Source organism: Haematobia irritans, chromosome 4 (assembly GCF_050003625.1).
Source record: "Haematobia irritans isolate KBUSLIRL chromosome 4, ASM5000362v1, whole genome shotgun sequence".
NCBI classification, from domain to species: Eukaryota; Metazoa; Arthropoda; class Insecta; order Diptera; family Muscidae; genus Haematobia; species Haematobia irritans.
The window spans coordinates 222,663,299-222,677,487 of NC_134400.1; the positions used below are offsets into that span (position 1 = coordinate 222,663,299).

At 33.6% G+C, this 14,189-nt stretch overlaps 1 protein-coding gene across 2 annotated transcripts in view; it reads right to left on the reverse strand.

Moving 5' to 3' along the window:
* CrzR (corazonin receptor) overlaps nt 1-14,189 on the reverse strand; it is a 100,617-nt gene that overhangs the window by 54,628 nt on the left and 31,800 nt on the right. For both annotated transcript variants that reach the window (XM_075308594.1, XM_075308593.1), the window contains exon 2: nt 2,748-3,853. In XM_075308594.1, coding sequence (XP_075164709.1) covers nt 2,748-3,548 — 801 coding nt within the window. In that variant the 5' untranslated portion in view covers nt 3,549-3,853. The remainder of the gene's footprint in view (nt 1-2,747; nt 3,854-14,189) is intronic.

Consider the following 14,189-nt stretch of genomic DNA (forward strand, 5'->3'; position numbering starts at 1 on the left):
ATAAATAAAATTTTGAGCACAATATTGTTTGGGAGAATTTTTTTAAGCATATAATATTTTTGGGTGCAAAATGCTTCCAAACATATTATATGGTCAAATAATAACATATTGTTTTTTGGAAGACAACATTATTGAATTTGGATGCAAAAATACAAAATGTTTGGAACTTAGACTACCCAAACATATATTGTTTACACCAATATGCTTTCAAACATATTATATATTGGTAGAGATCAAACATATAAATGTTTGGGCAATACCCAAAAATGTATATGCTTGAAGCAAAATATGTTTGGGAGTATATGTTACAGAAGCGATTTTTTGTGAGGGTGTACCCATATTTCGATGTTGTCTCTATGTAGTCTTGTGTCGTATTTTAATTTATTGGCCTGAAATTAAAATGTAGAGTCCTTTACATCCCAAAAATGCTGAGGTTTATCGTCGAGTCATATCAACATTTAAAATTAGAGTTCTTTTGGACATATAAACACATATGGCAAAATATAATACTTATATCGGTCTATTTTTGGAACCTTGAAAATACTATTGGAATACTGTTAAAATGAGATTTAGGTACACCCTCTGGAGTCGACTCCGGAGTCGGAGTCGAGGTTAATTAGAAATGCTGGAGTCGGGGTAGGAGCTGGAGTCGAGCAAAATTGACTCGACTCAACAGCCCTGGTGCAAGCATATACAGAAAATATTTTTTAATTGAAATTGCTTTAATGCCGAAAATTAATTAATTTCTTCCGTAATTTTAATTAATTCAAAATTTTATTGAAACTCAATTAATATTTGAATTGAAACATTCACTTATTTATTGTATATTTATTTATTAATAAATAAAAAAAATTGATGAAATATCAAATATCATCATAATTTTCTCATGTATTTTCGATTACGAATGTAGCTGTCATTTCTAGTTTAACACTTATACCAATGTGAATTGGGTAATACTTTGTGTCAGCTACTGTGTATATTGATTGGTGATATTTTCTCGGCGACAGCTGTGTCTTAATTTATTGTAATTAATTTGTGAACTAATTAAACCTCATATCTGAAACGAAATTCCTAGATAGATTTATTTCTTATTCATTCAACTAATTTACACTGTAATTTTACTTAATTAATAAAAAATTCCTGAAATAAATTCCAATTTGTTGTATACTCGTTTGCAACATTTTTCGTTCGCTTCGACAAAGATCTCAGCAACAGTCAAAAGGTTGTTTTCTCACATTTGCAAAAATTCCTATAATTTTTTCCTATTTGTATTGTCAGGGTAACACTGTAACAGCTTTAATTTTAAAGTCAGTATTTTTCACTATGTTATTGCAGAAAAAATGGGTTCTGTAATTTGTAATAATATATGTTGAGGCAGATCGTTAGTGCCCTCAAGCATTTAAATGGGGGAAACAGCAGAAATTATACGAAAAAAGAAGGGCAGCTTATATATCGCGAGAACGGATGCAACACATATTGAAAAATGAGCTTGGGCTAAAACCATTGAAGTTCCATGAAGAGCCACCATGGGAGCCACCGTGGTGCAATGGTTAGCATGCCCGCCTTGCATACACAAGGTCGTGGGTTCGATTCCTGGTACGACCGAACACCAAAAATTTTTTCAGCGGTGGATTATCCCACCTCAGTAATGCTGGTGACATTTCTGAGGGTTTCAAAGCTTCTCTAAGTGGTTTCACTGCAATGTGGAACGCCGTTCGGACTCGGCTATAAAAAGGAGATCCTTTGTCATTGAGCTTAACATGGAATCGGGCAGCACTCAGTGATAAGAGAGAAGTTCACCACTGTGGTATCACAATGGACTGAATAGTCTAAGTGAGCCTGAGACATCGGGCTGCCACATAACCTAACCTAACCTAAGTTCCATGAATTTAGTAACTGACTTCCAATAAGAAACCATAACAAGCAGTTTGTGAATAAATAAAATCAGATTTACTTACCTAAGAGGTCAGTTGGAAATTGGTCAATAGATTTTGTTGGCCATCAGAACTCAAGAGCTGTTGATGGTAAGCAGACCATGGACATTCCTACAGGACTTGTGCTGCATGTGATGACCATTTCAAGGTCAAAATTTGTGCTCTTTGCTTTATTGCATTACATATCTACCACCATGTAGAAATTTCAATTAGTTCAAGGAAATTAAATTAATTATAATCTGGAGGCTGAAAAGTTCAACCCTATCTCTATATTTATATTTGCGTGATTTCGACAGAAGGATGAACGGACAGTTAAACCGACTAGCTCAGTATTTTATGTTAGGTTAGGTTAGGTGGCAGCCCGATGTATCAGGCTCACTTAGACTATTCAGTCCATTGTGATACCACATTGGTGAACTTCTCTCCAATGTGGTACTCAGTATTTTACTAAGAACTAGAACTCAGTATTTTACCAAGAACTAGAATGTCTCAGTCTAACAGTCTGTTTCTGTATATCGATCGAGCTCTATCGATCGACTAAAATGCACAGACACAGCTGATTTTTGGTTATAAATTCAGCTGTTTGTTTCCATTTCAGTCGATCGATAGAGCTCGATCGACATACAGAAACAAGCTGTAATATTCCGATACAAATGGACAAAGTTAATTATGTCATTCTTGAATGATAGGAACAGATTTTCGTATTATTTGTGTTTTTTATTCGATCTTTGCCTTAAGAATAAATTTCTCAGAAGCCGTGATGAAGAACCTATCTGAAAAAAAAAACAGAAAACTATTCCAAATAGTACTCACCTGTGGTAAACTCAGCAAAAAGGACAAAATATATGTACCGCCCAAGAGACGATAACACCGTTTGGCCATATTCAATGATTTCATGGGATATTTTACAGCTATCCAACGATCCACTCCAATCAGCACCAGTACATATGTGGACAAATACAAACTGAACATTTGAAAGAGTTTCACCAGCTTACAGGTCAACTCATTGGCCAACCATTGCACCGTATAGCACCAAGCAGCTTCACCAATGATACAAAATCCCGTGACCAAGACATCAGCTATGGACAAATGGAATATCAGTGAATAAATTGCACTCCAACTATGACGGGAACTTCGACGAGCTATTCTAGTCTTATAGATATTCCACATGGTCAATACATTTCCGAGCAAAGAAAATAAGGCCATAATGCTCAGAACATAGACTTTAATCATGGATGACTTGGAGAGCTGAGGAGCATGTTCGAGCCGAATTTCATCATCCTCAATGGCTGGTATAGTGCTGGCGGGCAGATAAACATTTGGTTTGATATAGGTGAGATTCGTGAGGAATGCATAGGCGGTACTGTTCACTGAGAGTGACTGATGGTCAATCCTATCCAGTTGATCTGTTAAGAGGTCTTGGTTGCCACTATTTAACCTTGGGGTCTGTGACATGGGTGTTGTTGTTTCTAAACTTTGTAAAAGTTGCAATGTGGTATTGGCAGCATTTAGAACGTTCTGCGTAAGATTTGTTGTAAAACCAGCAGCCGCTTGCAGGATACCCTCCATGGCTGGCACCCGATCCATTTGTGATGTCAGTATATTCAAATTCATTTTGGTAAAATTTACATATGTCTTTCATCAGTGTTGGTTAATTAGTTAGTTAGTTTGTGGTTTGGATAATGTTATCTCATTTTCATTCCACATTGGCTTTCAAAATTCTACTGCACTCTATTCACCAGTCTGTGGATTATTTTTACTTTAGTTTATTTTCTGAGAATATTTCAATGTTTGTAAAACTTTTGATTTAAATTTGACTCTTTCATTAATGCTTCAATGTCAGTGGATCTGATTTGGGGGTTGTTCGACATGGAGAAGAATGCGGTGTGACCACTATTCATGCACTTGTTGATGAAGTTCTGTAATGAATGCATATAGAAAAGAAAGAAAAATAAATTCCATTAATTATTGCAGTTATTTCACAATCACTGGGTAAATAATTGGCTATTCCAATACGAAGCTAAGTTTTTGAATTGACTTTGGCCTGTTTGCCCTTTGAGAGGGTTTTTTTTTTAAATCGCCACTGCATTTTTCTACCCTCCTTACGATTCTAATTAAAACTGAAAACTATTACTGGAATTAATTATACATGAGTCTGAGACCTATGAAAAAGTTACATAAATTCAGTAGGCAGTCTACCATACACAAGGAAAACAATTGATATTTATACCCTACAGCATTTTGTACTCCCAAACATATTCTGCTTCAGAATGCGTTCAAACAAAAAACGGTTTGCACTGTGTAAACATATTATGTCTCATCCTAAGCATATCTTTTTTTAATCCCAAATAGTTAGTTTCAGTTTCTAAACAGTTGTTTACTTGCAGCCTTAAATATAATTAATTACACAATTATATTTAATGCCTTAAATATAATTGTGTTAGAAAACACATGTTTGTAATTTATTGGTATATTACAAAACATCCCAGCAAAAAAAAAATGGACGTTCTTCTAAAGGCACAACTTTAAAAGCACTTCCAAACATGTCCACCCAACGATGTTCTTTATTTTAACTGTAGAGGAAGTTCAATTGAGTCAATTTTTTTATAACTCGTTTTTTTCATATTTTTAATTTTTTGTTTCAAATGCGTTAAAACAGATTAAGAATTAATAAAATGGTACAAATTATTATAATTTTGCCGAAAAAAATACTAAATGCTTTATAGAAAATTTGCGAATTTTTGAAAATATTTGATTTTAAACATTCAAGACACGCGTTATAATGCATTCAACATCATAAACATCATAAAAAATTTTCAAAATTTTTTATTTGTCAAAATATCACAAAATTTCTTAATTCTCATACAAAACACTGAATTTGGATCACACCTTAAGAAGTGGTGCAAATTCAGTTCACCGGCTATTGAAATGGTGGACATCCGTCCTATGACAAGCCCATGTTAAATTCATCGCTTTGCGCCAATTTTGCACCACTTCCGGATCCAAAAAGAACATTTTCACTACTTTTTTGGCGACGTTTTTTTTGCTGGGATTTATTTATATTCAAAATATGTAAGTCGATAAGCAATCCTGAACGTTTACTCAGCAACCTACCAATATCTGTTGCAATTTAACATGCAGTTTTAAATATCTTTACATGTCTTTCATTATCTACACGGACGGAAAAGACTGTTGTTCATATGTTTCGGTGCACCAATTTTATGTTTGGAACATGGACATTTTTAGCACATTATTTTAAAGTACAAGCATATAATGTTCATAAATTGCTCAAACATGTTTGGGACACATATGTAAATATGTTAGAACATATTATGTTTGGGACATAACATCCCAGCAAAAAAATTGGAAATTCTTCCAAAGGCACAACTTTAAAAGCACTTCCAGAAGATGCACTCCCAATTATGTTCTTTATTTTAACTACCCAGGAAGTTATTTTAATTAATTTTTTTATAACTTGGTTTTTTCATACTTTTAATGGGTAATTTAAAATTTTTTTGTTTTTCAAATAGGTTAAAACAGAGTAAGAATTCATAAAATGGTACAAATCATTTAAATTTTATCGAAAAAAATGCTAAATCCAATCTGAAAAAATTGTGCATTTTTGAAAATATTAGAGGTCAAACGTTTCTGACAAGCGTTAGAATTAATGAAAAATTATAAAAAATTATTTATTTGACAAAATATCAAAGAATTTTTTTAATTTACATCCAAAACATTGAACTCGGATCACACATAAAGAAGTGATGCAAATTCAGTGCAACGGCTGTTGAAATGGAGGACTTCCGTCCTATGACAAGCCCATGTTAAATTCATCGCTTCTGCGTCAATTTTGCACCACTTCCAGATCCAAAAAGAACATTTTCATTACTTTTCTGGTGACGCTTTTTTGCTGGGATTTTTTTAATATAATATGTGGATGCAAACATATATTATTTTAGAAATTGCTTATGAATATATATGTGTTTAGAAAGAGAGACCAGGAGAGTATAAAGAAAAACTAAAAAGATGACGAAAGAGAGAGATAACGAATGGCATCAACACAACAAAATGAGGCTAAAAGTCCAACATAAAAAATGTAAATGTTGGTGATTGCTTGTTGACTTTTATATTTTGCTCATAAAATATGTTTTATGGCATTTTGCTGCAAGTAAAAAATGGGAGTAACTAATTTTCGGCTTGAAAATATATACGCCTAAGGTGAAACATGATATGTATGTTGGATCAATACGAACAATAATTTGTTTGGACAAATCTTGAAAATACACCCTCACAAAAAATCGCTTCTGTAACATATACTCCCAAACATATTTTGCTTCAAGCATATACATTTTTGGGTATTGCCCAAACATTTATATGTTTGATCTCTACCAATATATAATATGTTTGAAAGCATATTGGTCTAAACAATATATGTTTGGGTAGTCTAAGTTCCAAACATTTTGTATGTTTGCATCCAACTTCAATAATGTTGTCTTCCAAAAAACAATATGTTATTATGTGACCATATAATATGTTTGGAAGCATTTTGCACCCAAAAATATTATATGCTTAAAAAGAATTCTCCCAAACAATATTGTGCTCAAAATTTTATTTATTTATTTATATATTTACAATCCTAATGAATTATGAAGATAAACAGGTAATATAGGTGCTAACAACATAGGTTTTCGACCTGAATGCTCAAAATTTTGTTTCTGCCCAATTGTATATTCCCCGACATCTTTCTCACTTCCACGAGATTTTTTAGTTCTTAGCACCTTTTTCTGTAATACAAACATTGTAGAAGAAATTATTCAATTTTATGATTTTTTTTATTTTAATTTTACCTTTTGCCGGACGGGGATTCGAACAGCGGACCACACAGTTTGTAAGGATCAAAGAAGTAGCTGATCAATTGCCCAAGGAAAAATAAAATGTTAATTTTGTAATAACAAGCAACAACCACCAACTTAATTCAATATCGCTCCCTGTTAAATAGCGCTCCAAGCTACTTAACACATATATGTTTATAGGCTATTTCTAAATTAATATATGTTTGCATCCAAGCATATTATATTTACAAACATTTTATGTCCCAAACATAATATGTTCTAACATATTAACATATATGTCCCAAACATGTTATGCTAGTTTGTGAACATTATATGCTTGCACTCAAAAATATTGGGTTTAAAAATTTGTGTTCCAAACATATAATGTTTATAGCCAAACATATGAAAAACAGTCTTTTTCATCCGTGTATATACATATGCTTGAAGCATAATGTATATGTTGCAGAAGCGATGTTTTTGAGGGTGTACCTACATCGCCATCTTTATTTTCCTCTATTCCCTCTCACGCTCTCTTTGCTAGCTACGCCAAAATTTAACTAACAATTGCGACAAATAAAAATAAAAATTCAAAAAAAAAAGTATTTTGAAATATTCACTTTGCTTTAAATTTTTGACAGAAAAGTATGGAACTAAATGGTCCTCATAATTGATGGTAAGAATTATTTCAATTATTCTCACAAATCGCAACACATATACTCATATTTCGAAGCATACATCGGTACATTTCCAGATTTTCTCTATTTTAAATTCCCCACTTGTTGACCAATGTTTCAATTTGACTGGCAATCAATATGGCGGCGGACATTGTTGCTTTTGAAACTACCTTCCTTAATATCCCTTGGTTTTAACATATTAACATACTCGTATATGTCCGAAACATGTTAAACTAGTCTACGAACATTACATGCTTGCACTTGAAAATAATGTACTAAAAATTTTAGTTCCAAAGTTGCATCGCTTGCAAGGGGTCTGTTACCGAATTTTTTCTCACGCGTGACTCACGCTCATGCACGGATGAAAAAGACTGTTTTTCATATGTTTGGCTATAAACATTATATGTTTGGAACACAAATTTTTAAACACAATATTTTTGAGTGCAAGCATATAATGTTCATAAACTAGCATAACATGTTTGGGACATATATGTTAATATGTTAGAACATATTATGTTTGGGACATAAAATGTTTGTAAATATAATATGCTTGGATGCAAACATATATTAATTTAGAAATAGCCTTTAAACATATATGTGTTTAGTAGCTTGGAGCGCTATTAAACAGGGAGCGATATTGAATTAAGTTGGTGGTTGTTGCTTGTTATTACAAAATTAACATTTTATTTTTCCTTGGGCAATTGATCAGCTACTTCTTTGATCCTTACAAACTGTGTGGTCCGCTGTTCGAATCCCCGTCCGGCAAAAGGTAAAATTAAATTAAAAAAATCATACAATTGAATAATTTCTTCTACAATGTTTGTATTACAGAAAAAGGAGCTAAGAACTAAAAAATCTCGTCGAAGTGAGAAAGATGTTGGGGAATATACAATTGGGCAGAAACAAAATTTTGAGCATTCAGGTCGAAAACCTATGTTGTTAGCACCTATATTACCTGTTTATTTTCATAATTCATTATGATTGTAAATATATAAATAAATAAATAAAATTTTGAGCACAATATTGTTTGGGAGAATTTTTTTAAGCATATAATATTTTTGGGTGCAAAATGCTTCCAAACATATTATATGGTCACATAATAACATATTGTTTTTTGGAAGACAACATTATTGAATTTGGATGCAAAAATACAAAATGTTTGGAACTTAGACTACCCAAACATATATTGTTTAGACCAATATGCTTTCAAACATATTATATATTGGAAGAGATCAAACATATAAATGTTTGGGCAATACCCAAAAATATATATGCTTGAAGCAAAATATGTTTGGGAGTATATGTTACAGAAGCGATTTTTTGTGAGCGTGTGGCAACGGCGTGAGTGTGCGTGATTAATAAACCAAAATTTCGTGCGTGAGTGTGAGTCACGAAATTAATATCTTCGTGAGTGTGCGTGAGTAAAGAATTACGCTCACGAAAATAATTCTGCTCACCAACATAAAACGCTTAATAGTTACAGCCAATTTCTCATATCCGAAACGAACGCTTTCGTTCGACTGAAATGCCAAAATCAGCTGATTTTCCTTTATAAATTGGCATCCTAGTCGAACGAAAGCACTCGTTTGGGATAAGAGAAATTGGATGTTAAACTCATTTACAATTTTAGTGATACCTGGGATGTTAAGAGTGATATAACACTCTCGATTTGAATAATGCTCATGATTTCAGACAAGTCGCTAAGGTAAATTAATCATTAAACTGTTCGTGAGTCACGACATTTTCGTGCGTGAGTGAGCGTGAGTACAAAATTTCTTTTCGTGAGTGTGCGTGAGCTTGAGTCCTACCGAACAATATCGAGCGTGAGCGTGCGTGAGTAAACTATTACTCACGTGCTGACCTCTACTCCCAAGCTTTCCCTCACCTTATAGTCGAACGATTAGATAGTTTCATTCCCCTTAACAATGCTATTACATATTTGTTTATGTGCAGTTTTAATTGGAATTTTTATGTAATACTATACAGGTAGAGAAGTTATTAAAACGCAATACAAATTAATATTCATTACATAGGTAATAGTATATATACTATAAAGAACACAAACATATTAAATAATAAACTTTTATAATAAATAACATTGATCAATAATAGATAGCTTTTTAATTTACTACCAATAAACCAACAAGAGTAGCCCAATGAAAGTAAAGTTTTCGTTTGGGCAAAAGCAAACTTGTATCAAATTATTAAAAACTAAGTCTCGTTTAGATTAATAAAATCTATTTTGTTTTGAATATTTTCCCCGATCATATAGCAAAACAAAAACAAAGCTTTTGTTGTTATTTATTGTTCTCCATGAACAAGTAGTTACTTGCCTCAATAGTTTATTGCAACAACCAGTCAAGTTCCATTTAATTGCATAATTATACCGGTGGTTTTTTGCAATTAATCACAGGGGGTAGTATACAATATCAGATATGTTCGATACATTGGTGGAGATTGTATACGTCTCACCATACGATTAGGATTCCGTTTGTAATAAAAGGAAAGATTAGTTTTCGACCCTACATACACAAAAAAAGTCTGATTCAATCACTATATTAAATTTTAAATTTTACTTTTTTTTTTAATTGAAATGTCTTCAATCACGAAAATGACACAGTTTCAATTGGGCATAAAAGAGTATTTGATTAAAAAGTTAATTGATTTGATTTGAAATTATAAATAATTGATTAAATTTAACAAAATTAATTGGTGTCTATTAGAAAAAACACTGTGTTTTTTAATTGATTCATTTAGTTAGACTTCAATCCAATTTTCAATTAACTATTTAATTAAACCAGTTAAATAATTATTTGAGTTTTGCAATTGACATCAATTAAATTACGTAATTAACTTGTTAATTTGAGAAATTAATTGTTTGCGAAAAAACGCGAAAATGTTCACTCATTTTTATACCCTCCACCATAGGATGGGGGTATATTAACTTTGTCATTCCGTTTGTAACACATCGAAATAATGCTCTAAGACACCATAAAGTATATATATTCTGGGTCGTGGTGAAATTCTGAGTCGATCTGAGCATGTCCGTCCGTCTGTTGAAATCACGCTAACTACCGAACGAAACAAGCTATCGACTTGAAACTTGCCACAAGTAGTTGTTATTGATGTAGGTCGGATGGTATTGCAAATGAGCCATATCGGTCGACTTTTACGTATAGCCCCCATATAAACGGACCCCCAAATTTGGCTTGCGATTGCTCTAAGAGAAGCAAATTTCATCCGATCCGGCTGAAATTTGGTTCATGGTGTTAGTATATGGTCTCTAACAACCATGCACATCGGTCCATAATTACATATAGCTCCCTATAAACCGATCCCCCGATTTGGCTTTCGGAGCCTCTAAGAGAAGCAAATTTCATCCGATCCGGTTGAAATTTGGTACATGGTGTTAGTATATGGTCTCTAACAACCATGCAAAAATTGGTCCACATCGGTCCATAATTATATATAGCCCCCATATAAGCCCATCCCCCGATTTGGAGTGCGGAGCCTCTAAGAGAAGCAAATTTCATCCGATCCGGCTGAAATTTGGTACATGGTGTTAGTATATGATCTCTAACAACTATGTAAAAATTGGTCCATATCGGTCCACTTTTACGTATAGCCCCCATATAAACGGACCCCCAAATTTGGCTTGCGAGTGCTCTAAGAGAAGCAAATTTCATCCGATCCGGCTGAAATTTGGTTCATGGTTTTTGTATATGGTCTCTAACAACCATGCACATCGGTCCATAATTACATATAGCTCCCATATAAACCGATCCCCCGATTTGGCTTTCGGAGCCTCTAAGAGAAGCAAATTTAATCCGATCCGGTTGAAATTTGGTACATGGTGTAAGTATATGGTCTCTAACAACCATGCAAAAATTGGTCCACATCGGTCCATAATTATATATAGCCCCCATATAAGCCCATCCCCCGATTTGGCGTGCGGAGCCTCTAAGAGAAGCAAATTCCATCCGATCCGGCTGAAATTTGGTACATGGTGTAAGTATATGGTCTATAATGACCATGCAAAAATTGGTCCATATCGGTTCATAATTATATAGCCCCCATATAAACCGATCACCAGATTTGACCTCCGGAGCCTCTTGGAAGACCAAAATTCATCTGTTTCAGTTGAAATTTGGTACGTGGTGTTAATATATGGCCTCAAACACCCATGCAAAAATTGGTCGGTCGAAATTGGTCAATAATTATATAAATCGATCCCCAGATTTGACCTCCGGAGCCCCTTGGAAGAGAGAAATTCATCCGATTCGGTTGAAATTTGGTACATGATGTTAGTATATAGTATCCAAAAACCATGAAGGAATTGGTTCATATCAGTCCATAATTATATATAGCTCCCATATAAACCGATCCCCAAATTTGTCCTCTGGTGCCTTTTGGAGAAGCAAAATTCATCCGATCTGGGTGAAATTTGGTACGTGGTGGTAGTATTTGATATTTAACAACCATGCCAAAAGTGGTCCATATCAGTCCGTAATTATATATAGCCCCCATATAAACCGATCCGAGATTTGGTTTTGGAGCCTCTTGAAGGGGCAAATTTCATCCGAGTCAGTTGAAATTTGGTACATAGTGCTAGTATATGGCCGTTAACAACCATGCCTAACTAGGTCCATATCGGTCTATAGTTATATATAGCCCTAAGATAAATCAATTCCCAATCACACAAAAATTGGTTCATATCAAGTACACAATTCTATATAGCCCCGATATAAGCGACACCCCTATTTCAATTCTGGCTCTCTACGTACCTTGCAAAAGTCCATGTCGATTCGTAATTATTTGTAGACTTACCTATACATAACTTTTTTGTCTAATATATTCCACGTATGGAATAACTCAAAATTTAGAAAACGATGTTACGAAGTTTTAAGATACCACAACCCAAGTAATTCGATTGTGGATGACAGTCTTTCGTAGAAGTTTCTACGCAACCCATGGTGGAGGGTACTTAAGATTTGGCCTGGCCGAAGTTACGGCCGTATATACTTGTTTAAACTAACATTATGTTCTTAGTTTGATTATCAATTAATTATTTAATTAAAGACGTAATTACGAGTATTTTCAATAATTTTCTTAATTGGCAATCAATTAATCAAAATAAAAGCACAAATTATTTTGATTAATTTATTGTATCAAATGGGAGGCACAGTGGTGCAATGGTTAGCATGCCCGCCTTGCATACACAAGGCCGTGGGTTCGATTCCTGCTTTGACCGAACTTCAAAAAGTTTTTCAGTGGTGGATGGATTATCCCACCTCAGTAATGCTGGTGACATTTCTGAGGGTTTCAAAGCTTCTCTAAGTGGTTTCACTGCAATGTGGAAAGCCGTTCGGACTCGGCTATAAAAAGGAGGTTCCTGGTCATTGAGCTTAACATGGAATCGGGCAGCACTCAGTGATAAGAGAGAAGTTCACCAAGGTATCACAATGGACTGACTAGTCTAAGCGAGCCTGAATATCGGGCTGTCAGTATACCTAACCTAAGGATATTATACGTTTAAAGGGATTTAATAGATTTAGCGGAATTCCTTCGTCAAACTTAAAGATTTTAAATACCTTTGTCAAAATTTAAGGATATTAAATGTTTGATGTTTACAGCGAAATTTCCACAAAAATTCTTTTTTCCTTTAGAGTACGATTTCTCATCTTTCTGATAACGTAAATCAGACAAGGAATATCCAATCATCCCAATCATGTCTCAAGATCATTATGTTACTTTTTCACGGCAAACATATAACATCTATTCAGATGGTGTCTGTCTAATGGTCCATCGATTTATCTACATTGGAGATAAGCTAAATCAACTATCAACGAATTAGCATTAAAATTAATAATTGCCTCTAAGATTATTACAAAGATAAATGCTTCTATCAAAGTGTCTGATAGTTCGTAGCATGTGTGGAGGGTGTATGAGCTTCGGCACGAGTGAACTTATCGTAATTATGAAGTAGATTGAACTTTGCTGCTCCTTTGGTGAAAAAAACCAGTTATCTTAATACCTTAATACTCACACAAATTCACTCACGTATAATTAAGAACGATTAGACTTTAAATTACAATCTAATTACATACAATCGATTATAATTGTTATTATAACCGATGTTTCATGGCAAATTTTCAGATGTGTTAAAGTTAAATCTATAATTTTTTCGATTTATGGCAAAGTAATTTCCATTTGATTGTTGTCTCGAGGAGCCATAAAGTCACGATTCTTGGAATAATTTATAGCTAAGAATGTGTGGCAATACAGTTCAATGGTTCAAATGACTAACGTGTGGTGCAGTTTTCCCATATTCAAGCATCCATTTGTTTTACTCGGTATGACCAGCGTTTGTCTTGATTATAGCTCTCAGTCGGCCGAAAACCGAGTTACAATCTGCATTATTGTCATCTGCCGGTATTATAGCCAATTGTGGTGCATTCACTTTCTGCAGCGCATCCATATTGAGATATTTTTATACCCTCTATCATAGTATTTTATCATTCCGTTTGTAACACATCGAAATATTGGTCCCTGCAGACATAAAAATATTTTTTGTCTTGATCCAATTAATTTTTAGTTGAAATGTCTTCCATCACGGAAATGATAATATCAAGTAAAAAATCAATTCAATGTCAACATATTAATTGATCCAATTAAAAACTTAATTGATACTATTAATTGTCGTGAATGATTTTTGTTTTTTGTTTCAATTAAAAAACTTTGTTGAATCA